At 38.0% G+C, this 15,213-nt stretch overlaps 7 protein-coding genes across 7 annotated transcripts; 4 read left to right on the top strand and 3 right to left on the bottom strand.

The window, feature by feature from the left end:
* Positions 1–53: 53 nt before the first annotated feature.
* Positions 54–1,089, top strand: EV154DRAFT_599672 (uncharacterized protein; the record flags this gene model as incomplete). The annotated part of the gene is made up of 2 exons (XM_051607125.1): positions 54–235; positions 414–1,089. The coding sequence occupies 2 exons, from the start codon at positions 54–56 to the stop codon at positions 871–873; spliced, it is 642 nt and encodes a 213-aa protein (XP_051461264.1). The 3' UTR covers positions 874–1,089.
* Positions 1,090–1,449: 360 nt separating this feature from the next.
* Positions 1,450–2,596, bottom strand: EV154DRAFT_477954 (uncharacterized protein; the record flags this gene model as incomplete). Its single annotated transcript, XM_051598146.1, has 3 exons — positions 1,450–1,783; positions 1,945–2,006; positions 2,558–2,596. The coding sequence occupies 3 exons, from the start codon at positions 2,594–2,596 to the stop codon at positions 1,450–1,452; spliced, it is 435 nt and encodes a 144-aa protein (XP_051461263.1).
* Positions 2,597–2,897: 301 nt separating this feature from the next.
* On the top strand, positions 2,898–4,812 carry EV154DRAFT_542233 (pyruvate kinase). Its single transcript, XM_051604508.1, has 2 exons — positions 2,898–3,259; positions 3,318–4,812. Exons 1-2 carry the CDS (start codon positions 3,004–3,006, stop codon positions 4,601–4,603), a joined length of 1,542 nt encoding a protein of 513 aa, XP_051461262.1. The 5' UTR covers positions 2,898–3,003; the 3' UTR covers positions 4,604–4,812.
* Positions 4,813–4,850: 38 nt separating this feature from the next.
* On the top strand, positions 4,851–6,211 carry EV154DRAFT_536406 (S-adenosyl-L-methionine-dependent methyltransferase; the record flags this gene model as incomplete). Its single annotated transcript, XM_051604134.1, has 6 exons — positions 4,851–4,866; positions 5,053–5,197; positions 5,251–5,263; positions 5,326–5,695; positions 5,764–5,952; positions 6,015–6,211. 6 exons carry the CDS (start codon positions 4,851–4,853, stop codon positions 6,209–6,211), a joined length of 930 nt encoding a protein of 309 aa, XP_051461261.1.
* Positions 6,212–6,279: 68 nt separating this feature from the next.
* On the bottom strand, positions 6,280–7,288 carry EV154DRAFT_536405 (WD40-repeat-containing domain protein; the record flags this gene model as incomplete). Its single annotated transcript, XM_051604133.1, has 4 exons — positions 6,280–6,837; positions 6,905–7,018; positions 7,082–7,193; positions 7,251–7,288. 4 exons carry the CDS (start codon positions 7,286–7,288, stop codon positions 6,280–6,282), a joined length of 822 nt encoding a protein of 273 aa, XP_051461260.1.
* A 3,536-nt stretch (positions 7,289–10,824) lies between these two features.
* On the bottom strand, positions 10,825–11,933 carry EV154DRAFT_559923 (uncharacterized protein; the record flags this gene model as incomplete). Its single annotated transcript, XM_051605581.1, has 5 exons — positions 10,825–11,243; positions 11,299–11,361; positions 11,422–11,527; positions 11,583–11,690; positions 11,748–11,933. 5 exons carry the CDS (start codon positions 11,931–11,933, stop codon positions 10,825–10,827), a joined length of 882 nt encoding a protein of 293 aa, XP_051461259.1.
* A 157-nt stretch (positions 11,934–12,090) lies between these two features.
* Positions 12,091–13,908, top strand: EV154DRAFT_58988 (uncharacterized protein). Its single transcript, XM_051606858.1, has 3 exons — positions 12,091–12,303; positions 12,376–12,985; positions 13,775–13,908. The coding sequence occupies exons 1-3, from the start codon at positions 12,122–12,124 to the stop codon at positions 13,793–13,795; spliced, it is 813 nt and encodes a 270-aa protein (XP_051461258.1). The 5' UTR covers positions 12,091–12,121; the 3' UTR covers positions 13,796–13,908.
* The last annotated feature ends 1,305 nt before the right edge of the window (positions 13,909–15,213 follow it).

Below are 15,213 nucleotides of genomic sequence, written 5' to 3'. Positions count from 1 at the left end.
TTAGGACTTAGAATTTTTCTAGTCAATTTTTTATTTTTTCTTTATCAATATAAATGCCTCCTAAAAAGAAGAGCAAGACTTTACAAGAAAAAAACAAGAAATTGATTCCTAACGACGCCCAATGGTGTCTTGCTAAAGGAGTTTCTTTAACGTTTAAAGAATATATTGCACACTGGGACTGTCTTGATAGAGATCAGGAACAGCATCGATTTGGGCGACTGCTACAATTCCAAGAGTGATCTTCATAACAAAATATAAAAAACATGGACATCAAGTGCAGACTATATACGCTTTTCGCAAAATTGAGCAGACTCTATCACTCTTCTCAAAACTGGCTTGGGCTCTACCGAGTTGATTAATGAAGTGACTGATAAACGAATTGAATCTCTGTAATCTTATGCCATCAAGACTAGATCTCAGACAGCCGCCAGTCTGCCGTCTGAATTATCCAGCTCTAGTAATGATGAGGATCCTTCCAGCTCTACTGACCCTACTCCTACTGCCATTCCTGGCTCTCCCACTGTTTCTACTACCTCTTGTGGCCCAAATGAATCGATAAGCCTCACCGACTTAAAACTTCACGGAATACATCATCATTTGACCAATATCAGGAAAAACTTTATCAACGAAGAACAGATAAACAATGAATCATATTTCTTGAAAGATGTCATCGTCAGTCGTCTATCCAACAAATACCAAAATGCCGTTAGCAGCATTATTGAAGAGCACAAATACCTCCCGATCGAATCTCATGTGCATGAGCTAGCGTCGCTAACTCATATGTTGAATTGGGGAATGTTAATGAAAAGCTATTTGATATCGCGTCAGAAATTAAACCTGTACATCGACCTGCTTGGGATGGTCAATAGATGAGATGCATATAAAACATGTTGAAAAGTTGAAATAATTAATATATGGCTAATCAATGTCCAAATCGTAAAAACCCATTGCCGGGTACTATCTTGACTTGAATCGATAATGGCATCCAAAACCATTTGGGTTTCTTTGTATCTTGAATGGATAATATCGGGGTGTTGAGATTTTTTACAAGTATCCCAAAAAATATGATTGACCATGAGTCACTTTTGGATATTGATAAGGGTAAAGAATGATGGCAAGTCTTCTAACGACTGGGGGAAGCGGACGTGCGCGATTTCCTTAAACGTGTATATACCCTTTGCAGCTACTTGATTAAGATAGAATGTCGCATTGAATCCTAGAAGTATTATGACGTGTTAAGCTATTTGTTCTTTTTCTTTTCAGATAATTTACCATGTATTTGGAAAGTGAGGGCACCCGTCAAGTTTGTGGACATCGATCGCATTTGTAGTAAACATAGCCAAACGAAGAGTGTCTAGACATAAAATCTTACTCCAGGAGCCTTGCAGGATTTTGGCTTCACCAAACCCTAAACTACTTCCAAAGGCCAATTGTTTTTTTCTTCACTGATTACGGAATCAGGTCGGGAGTTGCCATTTTCATCAGGTATTGCATCTGTCCAACGGCATTTTGGTATCTGTTGAATAGACGACTGACGTTGGCATCTTTCAAGAAATATGATTCATTATTTATCTGTTCTTCGTTAATAAAGTTTTTCCTGATATTGGTCAAATGATGATGTATTCCGTGAAGTTTTAAGTTTGTGAGGCTTATCGGTTCAATTAGACCACAAGAGGTAGTAGAGACAGTGGGAGGGCCAGGAGTAGGATCACTAGAGCTTGAAGGATCCTCATCATTACTAGAGCTGGATAAATTAGACGGCAGACTGGCGGCTGTCTGAGATCTAGTTTTGATGGCATAAGATTACAGAGATTCAATTTGTTTATCAGTCACTTCATTAATCAACTCGGTAGAGCCCAAGCCAGTTTTGAGAAGAGTGATAGAGTCTGCTCAATTTTGCCAAAAGCGTATATAGTCTGCACTTGATGTCCATGTTTTTTATACTTTGTTATGAAGATCAGTCTTGGAATTGTAGCAGTCGCCCAAATCGTTGCTGTGCCTGATTTCTATCAAGACAGTCCCAGTGTGCAATATATTCTTTAAACGTTAGAGAAACTCCTTTATCAAGACACCATTGGGCGTCGTTAGGAATCCATTTCTTTTTTTCTACTGACAAAGAAAAAGTAAGCTAGAGAGCATCTCACGACTTTAAATCTTGAAAACCCGTCACGTTAAATTTTGATTAGAAAAATTCTCAGACCTAAATATGATAACAATCACTTCAGCCAATTATTTTCGAAAACGCCAAATTCTGTAGGTTTGATTGTACTATCAAAAATAAAAAAGTACGCGATCATTTAAGGTATCACAACATCTTTTTTGAATAACGCGTCATGGTGTGAAAAAAAAATAACAAAAACAAAAAAAAATAAAAGGGTGCACACAAAAAGGAGTGATCTGACTGATTAAGGTTATTTTGGTGTAATTTAAAAAATAGCCTTATCAAATGATGTAATCTTGATTTGCATAAGTTATTTAAGCAGCCGGGGACTTATTTCTTTATCCGATTGTTCAAAAAATTGTTTATCGGATTAAATCTCTACATACTTTTGCTTACGGAGTTTTGAATTCGATATTTTACAAAAATTTCTTGCATAGTTTGGGATGTAGATAGAGTGGTAAATTCTGTTTTTAAGTAAAGAGTATCTCTTTCAAGTTAAAGGTGAGACAAGGAAAGAGAAACAAACAATAACTAAAAATATGGCATGTCGAAGATTTTCAACAACGCGAGAAATTTACCCATTTTTACCATAATTTTCCCATCGGTGGTACAATCAACATTACAAATTGATGGATACACAAAAAGAGAAAGAGACACCTGTAATTAACCTTTGGAAACGCGCCTTGGGAGATTGAAATAAATGATGTAAAACCCCTGTGGAAAGATAAGATGTCTTGCGGGACTTTTTTTTTTAATTTTTTTTTTAGTATTTTATCAAGCAAGTTTTTTTTTTATTCTTCTTCTTCTTCTTGTTTTATTATACTTTTTTTTTTTCATATAAAATGTTTACCGATAACAAGCAATCTCATACTCCTATTCAATTCCCTATGCAATGGGTCGCCAACATGGATGTTGATGTTCAACCTACTGCTGCCCGTAAGACCTCTGTCATCTGTACCATTGGTCCCAAGACCAACAGTGTCGAGAAGCTCACTGAATTAATTGATGCTGGTATGAACATTGTCCGTATGAACTTTTCTCATGGTGACTATGGTTACCACAAGTCTGTCCTTGACAACGCTCGTGCTGCCGCTTCCGGTAAGATTTGAATACAAACAAACACTGGAGAATGTTTAAACTAACCTCAAAAAAAAAGGTCGTCCCGATAAAGTCATTGCTATTGCTCTTGATACCAAGGGTCCCGAGATCCGTACCGGTATGATGGCTAACGATACTGAAGTTGCTATCTCTAAGGGTCACGAAATGAACTTTACCACTGATGAAAAGTACGAGAACGCCTGTGATGGAGAGAACATGTATGTCGATTATAAGAACTTGCCCAAGGTTATTGAGGTTGGTAAGAACATTTTCGTGGATGATGGTGTCCTTTCCTTCAAGGTCATCTCCAAGGGAGAGGACTTTGTCCGTGTTCAAGCCGAAAACAATGGTAAGCTTTGTTCAAAGAAGGGTGTCAACCTTCCCAAGACTGCTGTTGATCTTCCCGCTTTATCCGAAAAGGATAAGAACGATCTTCGTTTTGGTGTTGAGAACGGTGTTGATATGATCTTCGCCTCTTTCATCCGTCGTGGTCAAGATGTTAAAGATATTCGTCGTGTTCTCGGTGATAAGGGTAAGAACATCAAGATCATTTCCAAGATTGAAAACCATCAAGGTATTATCAACTTTGATGAGATTCTTGCCGAAACTGATGGTGTCATGATTGCTCGTGGTGATATGGGTATTGAGATTCCTTGTGAACGTGTCTTTGTTGCTCAAAAGATGATGATTGCCAAGTGTAACTTAGTTGGTAAGCCCGTTGCATGTGCCACTCAAATGCTTGAATCCATGACTTTCAACCCTCGTCCTACTCGTGCTGAAGTCTCTGATGTTGCTAACGCTGTTCTTGATGGTGCTGATCTTGTCATGCTCTCTGGTGAGACTGCTAAGGGTTCTTATCCTATTGAAGCTGTTCAAACCATGACTGCCACTTGTGAACTTGCTGACTCCGTCATCTGTTATGCTCCTCTCTTCAACCAACTCCGTGGTTTAACTCCCTGGCCCACTGATACTACTGAGACTGTTGCTTGTGCTGCTGTCTCTGCTGCTGCCGAACAAAACGCTGGTGCCATTATTGTTTTATCCAAATCTGGTCACTCTGCTCGTCTTGCCAGTAAGTACAGACCTGCCCAACCTATTATCCTTGTCACCCGTGAAGAACAAACTGCTCGTCAATCTCATCTTCACCGTGGTGTCTTCCCCTTTGTCTACTCTGGTGATGTTATTACCAAGTGGGACGAAGATGTTGAATCTCGTATCAAGTGGGGTATTCAACAAGGTAAGAAGTCTGGTCTTATCAAGTCCAATGATCCCGTTGTCATCGTTCAAGGTTGGAAGGGTGGTCTTGGTAATACCAACACTGTTCGTGTCTTGATTGCCCCATAAATAACTCTTTTTTCCTTTGCTCTCTCTATTTTCCCCCCCTTTAAACCTCATCTTTTGTAATTTATATATAAACTTTTCTTCTACATCTCCATTAAAAAAATTATGTCCACACTATAATTGTTACACACAGTCCAATGCATTTCGTTTTTTTTGATTTTCTGTGACGGTCTGGTCACACGATGTAACCTTATAAAGTGATGATTTCTCTTTTTTTTCTCTCTTTTTGTTTGTTGTTCTTTGATTATCAATGGGTATAACCAGTAGTAAGTCAAAGCTTCTTCGACGTAAAAAGAAGGACACGGGCCATGTGAATCCTGTCAGACATCAAGCTGTGCTTTCAGATCATATTTCGCCTATATCTACTCTTTCCGCCGTAATATCCATCCCTCGATCGTCTTGTTGGCGTAAGAGTGTCAATACAGGTTCCACCTACTCCCTATATGATGAAGAAGAGGATGATGCTCTTTCTACACCTCGTACATCTGTAGGCTCTTCACAAAAGGATAATATCTATGAATCGAGACACGAAGATACCACACAACCATCAAAACCCTTCTGGACACATCATTTAAACGACGAAAAGGAATACGACAGGTAAAGTTAGACTCTATTTCAATACATTAATAAACTCACCTGTTGTTTCCTAGACAACTAAGACAGGTACATAAAAAAAAAAAGTATGCTCTGACACAACGAAATAAAAACTCACAACTTTATATCAGCATTATGTATTAAAGCATATTTTAAATGGAAATATCCATGTACCAATTCCTTCCGATAAGCCCGTGACAATACTAAACGCAGCATGTGGAGCAGGCTTTTGGACATTAGACATGGCATACACATTTCCTCATGCACAAGTTATGGGGTTCGACGCCTTTGACGCCAAAAAGATTCAGGTCAACACAGCTCCCAACATTGTTTATAAAGACGGCGATATCACCAAACACATGTCTTTACCTGATAATTGTATGGATCTGATATTTCAACGAGATACCAGTTACATGATGCCTCATGAACGCTGGCCGTTGCATGTAGCTGAACTCTTTCGGATTGTCAAACCAGGCGGATACATTGAACTCGTTGAATACAGCACGTATTTTTTTTTTTTAATTTGAGCATTTTCTGCATGCCTTTCTAACATTTTTTTTTCTTTCCAGATTTCAATGTCAAAAATCCAGGACCCGTCTTGGCTTTGGTCAATGAGTGGTACAGAATTACGTCGGCGTCGGTGGGTGTGGATCCGAAAGAAGCCAACCGTTTAAAGCGCTTTTTACTGACGGCTGGGTTTCAAGATGTCTGCCAAAAGACTGTATCCATCCCGATTGGTGAATGGCCCGCTAGCTTAGGTAGGTAGTGTTTGTACGCTTTCAAATATATATATATACATAGAGTAACTTATATAACCTAGCCGAAAAAGAAAAGGGCTTCTTGTATAAACAGGTTGTCAACGCATTATTTAAGTCAATGAAGACATGGTGGATCACTGAATTAAGGATTACTGAAAAAGAATATGATAAAGTAGTCAGAGCGGCCCTCGATGAAATTGACGAACAGAGTTGCTCCATTGACTGGATAATTTATACCGCACAAAAGCCTCGCATGTAATGAAGGAAAAAAATAAATAAAGATAATATTTGCTGGATCGAAACTATTATTTTATATGCATTTATATTTTAACGCCTTAAAAGAGGAGGGGGAATAAACACATTCACCTTTTCATCCCAAGCACAAGTAGCAACCTGTCCTTCTACATAAAGATTGAAATCTAAACCAAGCACGAATTCTGTATGTGCGTCATGTACATGAATCAAGTGTTGTCCCAGAGGAGCGGCCGTATCCCAAAATCGCACGCTCATATCATACGATGCACTGGCCAAAATATTAGGTCGATGTGGAGACCATTTGACACGTCGAACAGCAAATTCATGACCTGGAATACACACCACCTCTCTATCTGAACGACGTAAATCCCATACCTTGATCGTCTTGTCCACTGAACCTGTCACCAACATGTTCTCCTGATACTTGTTCCAATCTAACGACAAAATCTCATTGTTGTGTGCTCGGATCGTCTGTGCAGATCGGGGACTGTTTGTATCCCAAATCTTGACTGTCTGGTCACCAGAAGCAGAAGCCAGACAGGTAGGATTATAAGGTGACCATGCTGTACTATACACGCAATGTGTGTGTTCGGTGTATGTTTGCAACGATCTCGGTGATTGAGGGTTCCACTACTCATTTGTGTCAGTAACTCTCTCTCTCTCTTTCTCTCTAGATTTTCTTTGTAATCCCACTCACAATCTTGACGGTGTGGTCCCAGGAACCACTGGAAAATACATTTTTGGTCACTAAATTCCAATCCACCGAGAAAACCTCGCGTTGGTGTTCATGCCAATTTTGTATAGGAAAGTCCTTTATATGCGGTAAATAGCATCAGTTTCCTCTTATATATCATCTCATATTCACATAACTTACAGCAAGTGTTGTATCCCACATTTTAATCGAACCGTCGCCACTAGAGACAACTAGTTGATTCTCATTGACTTCACTCCATGCGACATCATACAAACCATCCTGGGTGTCATAACTAAAGGGCTTTCTTCAATAGGTATTTTCAACGTATGCCTAGCCCCCTTCAACTTACGCTCTCTCAACTGCCATGCCGTCTCCTGTGGATGCCATAACAAATAATCGACCGTTTCCCACCAAACCAAAATTAGATGCACTGGCTACTGCCAATTTATTTTCGAAAAAAGGACTCCATTTAGTCTACTGGGGAGGTTAGTTGTCTGTCAGGGCACCTATATGTTATCCTTACCGAGTAGCCATTGAAGCCTTCAGTACGAAATTGTGTAAACATGGCGGGGGGAGGAGTGATGTTCTGTAAAGAAAAAAAGCTGACTACACCTTTTTTAAAACTATTTAAAAAAAGCCCCGCTGCTTGAATATGTTTTCACATGCAGTTTTTTTTTTACGAAGTCCTCTACCTGAGATTTAATAGGCTAAAGCTCTAAATGAGTTTCAGGCACCAAGCAAGAGATAATCTAATGCCTCGAAAAAGTTATCTTAGAGTAATTTCTCAGTATTGATTATGAAATAGACGATTATGTAATAAAGCTGAAAACTACAGCACTTTTTGGCTGTATTCATAAATAAATATAAACAAAACGTGTATGCGCTAATTTAATACAGCATTGACCACCATAGTTCAATTAATAAAGTTTTGCTCACTAAAAGAAAGTCTCTTGGATTCATCCCCTACAGGACAAAAACCTGAATTGGTGGGGTAGGGGACCCCGAAACTCCTATTACCCAATGTGCGTAGCCAACCACTTTCAACCTTAAAACAAAGATTTGCATCCACGATCTAAGCACCCACTGTAAGAAAATGGCTAAATTCGACTATAGCAGTGGCTCTCGATGAGTTTATATAGCCCGAATTAAGCAAACCATACCTAAAGAGTCACAAGAACATGAGTAGAAAAGTATACATAGCAGGTCCTACAAAACTGTTACAGACGCGAACAGTGACTTGAAATCGCAAAGTCTATCCGACACACGAATTGTAGCGAGCCTTTTGGCCAAATTTTCCTTGTCGAAATGATCAGTGAGAAGGGTTGGGGTTGTTAGCTAATTGATGAACCAAATGAAGCGAGTAGAGAGAATAAAGTTCCATAAATACTTGTTAGTTAAACGCTTTTCTTAGGGACAGCCAAAGTGTATGTAGTCATGGCCTAGGACAGGGTGCCTTTGGGGCAAAGTCTACACATACGTCAAAAAAAAGTTTGGAAGGGTATTTTATGATGCATCGACATATTTCACTAATTCATATCCTTTTTTCAGAACTTCACATAGTAAACGATACAAAATTTTACAATTTATTTTTTCTTTTCATTAAAAGGGGGAAAGTGATGAATATGATTGACTTATAAGGCCTTCACATCAAGACCGTCCAGACGGTTTTTGTTCCAAAAATGATTTTAGCAATCTATATCCATTTGTTCTGTTCCCATTTAACTTAACTTGGACAAGCGTAGTAAAATATGGGGAAGTTCTTATTTGTATTTGCTTTTAGTTCTAGATCTTTTTGATTCTGAATTATTTTTACTTTGTTATATCATTTTCCTTTTACGTATTGCTGTTTTACTTTGTTGTTATATTTTCCTTTTGTTGTCTATAACCTCAAAAATGCCTAAATGCATTGAGAACAAGATATTGACCTGTAGACAATATATAATAGAAAACCAGAACAGCTTCGACTTGATTGATTTTTACGAATACTTTAACTTTCCGTCGAGAACGGAAGGCGAAAGGGCTGTGAAAGTGACGTTAAATAGCCTTACTCGTAAAACGAAGAAAAACCGTCAACTGAACAAATACAAATACGATAAAAAAACGTCGTATCACGTACTAATTGATCAGAGATAACACCCACTGGACAATGGGGGAACAGTTTCAATGAGCAAAACATCATGATATAATGCTATAAACTGATAAAAGTAACTGTAAGACTGGCTTTTTGGGAATAGACTGCATAAAACGTATTTAAACTTATCATACCTGTATCAGTGTAAGACACTGTGTGCAATAGAAACCAAATTCTAGACCGTCTTCTCCCTTAGATAGATAAATGTTGTATTGGCACCAACCCCGGCATCAGTAGAAACCTTTTTACCCCATTAAAAAACCCCTTTCATGAGGAAGAAATTGGGCAGTACAAAAGTAAAAGATAATCAAAGGTGAGCACGATTAAATATAGCATCCCAAGATATCTAATTACACTTTTTTATTCAACACAGGTAATTGGGTAATTAAATATTAAGCGGTTAGGTAAAGGAGTAAGTCATTTTCTCTCAATCAGACGCTTAATAAATGACGTGGTATTTCAGGAATGTATCTATTACTCCTGGATATCTCAATCCTATGTAAGAAAGTGACTTTATAAATCAATCAACCTTTTGAATCTACAAGTAGAAGGTTCAGACTGCGGATTGTTGACTTAGTTCTTATACGCTAGAATTAATTATACTTCTTAAAAAAGTGGTGTCTTATAAGCTTATATCACTTTTCATCTCCCTGATTTTTTTTTTAAAAATCTGGCACAAATAAAACATAGCCCACATAGACGTCTCTCGTACGAACAGCAACATTTGACTTGGTATATCAAAAGAGTGTGAATATAGTTGATTTATTAAAAAACAGTGTGTCCTAATAATCAGCAATATGGTTGAATAATACGATTAAATATGAGGTGGTGTTATTAGGGGTCGTGTTTTTGCTGGTGGTGCTTTTGGCAGTCATGTCCTGATTGAAACTATTATTGGTAGGTATAGTAATTAGAGAAGGGACGTTGTTATTGTCAGGTCTAGTAATAATACGGATGTCCATGATAGTTATAAAAGTATCAGTAGAGGTGGCTGGATTAAGAATGTTATCCGCGTATACAAGTAAAGTCAATATGTTGGTTTATTTTCCAGCTAAATAAAAAGTGCGCAAAGAAAATTAGCCAAAAATAAAAAAGAGGGTTTATTTCGCTTCCTGAGGAAGGGTAACGATTTAGAGTGTCGGTACAGAAATTGAGAGTTCTGAATGTAAAATGTAGTTTAGCCTTTCGAGCTCCAATGGCTACATTCTACAGTGTAAAAGGCGGAGGGCAGTAATGAATGGCAGCATTTATTTTCTCTTTCATTTATGCTTTACAATGAAGGAATGATACTGGGACATTATTTGTGACTTGAACGATGCGATTATTCGTACCTTTTTTGAATCAAAAATAACATGTAAAAAAGTAGCTCACACTTGCGGGAAGGGTCGTGAATCAGTAAGAGTAACAAAACTTGTAACTACTACAGCTTGGTTGCTAAATAATAATAAATAAAAACACTTTTATTGAATGTAGTAAGAGATAGATAATGAAGTGGTGCATAGTTCTCTAGGACCATATGCTTTATTATGAAGGTAGATGTTGGTAGATATTAATAGATACATAGAAACTGGGTAATTGCCCCCGCACCAGATCTCTTGAGCTAGCCAAAACTCGATATGATGGAAGGCGAGCATTGGCCAATGGGGCCAAAATGGAGAGTCAATCTAACAGGCTTGAACACCAAGGGTGACTTTCGTACCACTTGTTCGGGCGACGAGCAAGATGTGTAAACAAGCCTAGTGAGGGGCTTTTTTTTTCTTCTTCTTTTGATATAAGTGCATAAAGTGCAATACTATGTGGAACGTGAATTCCACGTGTGAGTTGAAAGGGTATCAGGCTCTATCGGGTGACCTGAAGAGAGTCGGTGTTTGATGTTCCGAGAGGAAGAAGAAGGTCTTACAGAGGAATGGTTGTGACTCCTGTGACCCGGACTAGTGATACTTTCGGAAGCGGACAAGTGTGTCTGATGATTAGGATTTTTGAGATTGTAGCCCATATGCTTTAAGATGGCGGCTAGATGCTTCATGATATCCATGTATTGAAGTTGGCTTAAGGGCTCGTTACTGAATCTGGCAGTTTCATAACCTTCTAAATAAAACGAACCCAATTGTTTATCAATTAATCCCTGTTGTATTAAAAATTCCATATATTGACGTACGGGAACATACAATGGACGGGCATATTCCACATTAATACTCATAGCCACATTTTCTAAATAAAGGGGTTAATGTCCCATCATCTAACATTAGAAAGCGTAGTTTGTTACCAACAATAGCAGGTGTTCGAGCAATCGCTTGTTTGAAATCGAGTCCTTCAAATAAAGGAGTGCCTAAAAAATCAGTAGGAAATCAGTGATATGATCATATTAATCTATTGATCTCGTCTTTACCTGGCTTTGCCCAGCCCACAGCCTGAATGTCTTCTGGCCTAGGTTCTGCCATTTTCAATGTTTGTTTCGCTTGTTCAAAACCTTCCCGAATCTTAAAAAAGACTTTCTATTTCACACAATGTTTAATTTATTTGCTTGTATTTTTTTTTTTTTTTTTTTACCTTAGGTAAATCTTCTTTTTTGATAGGAATATATAGTTTGGGAATGTCTTGCAACGAATGGCGAACAGTCAACATGCGACTACATGAGAAGAGTAATGCAGCCAGCGCCTATGGAAATGTAAGTGTTAATATTTTTAGTTTTTATTGTGTGTGTGGTTTACGTACCAAGATAACATAACTACCACCGACAACAACCAAGTTACGAAAGTCAAATTTCCCAGTGTTGGTTTTATCGGTCAATGCTTGAATGATGACATCGGCAGCTGAAATAGCCACACACACGGCGGTAAGAAATATTAACAAGAACAGTGAAGCTGTATAGAGATAATGGGACACTCTTACAGACTTCATTTATTTATATATATATATGTGAACAATAACAACAACAACAAAAGAAAAAAGTTATTTTTTTCATTTAAATATGCTGTACGATTACCCTAATTGGGCGAGGGCAGGCGAATATATTTCTTTGCGGTCACAAGAAAAGAATTTATTTTTTCCCTCTTTTGTTTCATTGTTTTTAAATAGAATAGATAAAAATGGATAATGCTGTAAACAATGTGGTTGCCAATCTTATTCGAGCGGCAGCTGGCTCCAGTGCCAAAAGTGTCTCTGACCAAGATGTAGATAAATTCGTGGCCGATTTAATATTAAAAGAAGCTGAAGAAAAACGTAAAAAGTATAACCAAGTGGGTGTTCAAGCATACAAACCCAGTGGATTGTAAAGTAATTAACCCCCAAAGGGACTACAACACACTCCCTTTTCCTTTTTAACATGTTTATGCATACATAGACCCAACAAACCAAAGCCAAAGCCGAATACTCGATTCCTGTTAAACATGGTAAAGGCAACTGACAGTCATAACCAAGCAGTGATTAAAGCCAATGAAGACAATGTTGCAAAATTAAGAGAGGAAAGATTAGAACGAGAACGATTACTTACCAAAGAGAAAAAACATCGCGAGTCAAGGCGTCGTCATAGACACGAAGATGACAAAGATCGTCGGTCGAGCCATAGGAGGAGGAGTAGTAGTAGTAGCAGTAGTCATAGCAACCACAAGGAGGAAAGAAAACGGAGCCATAGAGACGATAGGGGTAACAGTCGTGACCACAGTCAAGATAAAAAGAGTAGACATAGTTCGAGTAGCAGTAAAGAAGAGGTGACAGCAGATAGAATAGACCCAGAAAGTCTCAAGCGTACAACTTCACCCGTTAAACAAGATGTGCAGTATAAAGGACGTGGTAAAGTTCGTATCAATGTGTCGTCGATGGATAAATACTTTTCAGAGGGTTATGACCCTTCCATGGATGTTGACTCGGATAAAGAGGAATACGTATTCGCTACAGAAAATCAGTCTAAACGTAAGCATAAGAAGCACAATGAAAGCAAAAAGAAGAAGAAGAAGAAGAGTAGTAGTAGTAGTAGTAGTAAGAAAAAGAAGAAGCATTATAGCTCCTCTTCCTCTTCTTCCTCAGATGAAGCCACTGTTGGACCCGTACCTAAACCTGTTAGAGCTTGGGATCTTGGTAAAGTCTAACGATTCTCCACAATAAGAAAAATAAAAGAAAAAGGCTGATAAATTAACATTTGTTTTTAAACAAAAGAAAATTGTGTTTTATTGTGTATGCATAGTTGAATCACAGTTAATTGTGTCAATTATGCGGGTATCGTTTCCCTAACCACGGAATTCACGTAATACACGCTTATTTTTCAAAGAGAGGATTAGTGGGATATGCTTTCAAAAGACGACTTATAATATGGTGTACCTCTACACAGTTATCAACGTGAATTTTTCTAACTACAACAGAATCTGTTGTCTCTTGTCTGGGTCTTTGAGAGAAGGTCTTTCGTCTGTTTGACTTTACCATTTCCTTTTCTGCTTCTTCTGCTAGTCTTTCCATAAAGATAACAAAGTCCAACAGAACCTTTTTATTGACTTGTTAGTCTAACTGCTTTGTTCCTCTGTAAGCTACAAATACCAGCAATTCTACATCGCCTTCCACAAAATCTATATCCAATGCTTCCTTCAAGCCTTTTTCTAATTTAGAGACATCCAACATGCTGAAAAAAAAAAAAAGAAAGAAAAATGTGGAATTGCCTAATTTTTAATACAGTCACTATTTTATTGGGTCCCCACTCACCCTATAAAAAGTGGTCAAACATAAAGAGGGTCTCTCTTTCTCTCTTTTTTATACCCGTCTCTTTATTATAAGCATGAAATTATATAACAATAATAAGTCCTGTCATCGAATTTCGTTTCTTCCCAAGCATTTATCACCCTCTAAACCATGTAGCAGGAAATTGACAAAGTGCTTGTCAAGTAGTCAAAAAAAGGTATTTTATTTTTCGTGTTTTTATTATTATTCATGCTAAAAAAGATTGAAAAAAATAGTCTCGATATGCTCAGTTGAAATCCTGTAAGACCAAGCGAGTGGAGAAGAGACTAACACAGAAGAAGGAGGAAGACCACTTGAAAAAGTTGCGGCAAGAAGCGTATGCTGATTTGCACGCTCAATTGCAACACTACAATGACGAGTTTGTTGCTCGCATGCGTTACGAAGAAAGTTTACGTTCAGTACCCTCTACAGACTCTATATGCAGCACGGGGACTGAAGATTCTTCTATTCAAGACTTGGTCGACTTATTTGAAGCGGGTACAGTTAAAGACTATAGCCAGTTGCTTGAATGGGAATCATATACCGTAAGTATGCAACATATTTGCTTAAAATAAGATGCTTAGACCCTTTTTTGTTACAGAACCCACCAGATTACTTTGAGTGTGAGGGAGAATACGGTAATCTCTGGTAATAAATACATCAACAACAAAAAAACATCATCCTGTCTATAATATCCCCTTGCTACATACTCACACCTTTATATTAAAAAAAACACACACACACACACACATATATACACACCAAATCACCCCTCTGTACACACACAAATAAAAAAAAATGTATTCTCTTTGTGGGAAATTAACTTGATTGGTTCCTTTTGTTGTCTATTTTGCTTGAACCGCACGTTTATTTATATATTCTTCTTTTTGATCTCAGATACACTATGGGTCCCCATCTGCTGCGGAATAAAGAGTCTAGTTGATACCTGCTCTTTCCTTTCTATCAGTTTGCTTCTTTGTTTGCCTTGTTTTTAAGAACCCCGTACCTGTTTATGATGAATTTCTTAGCATTTAAACATCCAATCAAATCATCCTCGTCATGGGAAAAAAAAAATTAACTAAAAACCCCTGCCAGAGAGGAAGGGGCGGAATAATTACGTCAGTTATCATGTAGGATCCCCTATTGGAAACTTTGATCTAACGTTGGTCTGTGCTTCCTCCTCCTTCTCCCCTCCTCATATCCCGATTATCGGGGTTTCCCGTGTGATCTCTCTCCTTTTTTATTATTGTGACGCGGCTTATGTACGTGTTGACATAGCAGACATTTAGAATGTAGATATCAGGTCATAAGCTTACTCTTAATAAACGGATTATGCGTATTTTTAAGCGCAAGTAACCAGCAGGAATGTGAAATCAACTGCAAGCATTATGGGTTAGCACCAGTCTTCCTATCATCATCATCGTAGTTGGCATGGTAAGATATTTATAGTGTTTCGCAGTTGTGTGATTGAATC

The sequence above is a fragment of the Mucor mucedo genome (assembly GCF_025094135.1).
Source record: "Mucor mucedo strain NRRL 3635 chromosome Unknown EV154scaffold_14, whole genome shotgun sequence".
NCBI classification, from domain to species: Eukaryota; Fungi; Mucoromycota; class Mucoromycetes; order Mucorales; family Mucoraceae; genus Mucor; species Mucor mucedo.
Note: the sequence above shows the minus strand (reverse complement) of the source record. Positions and strands in the feature narration are given on the sequence as shown.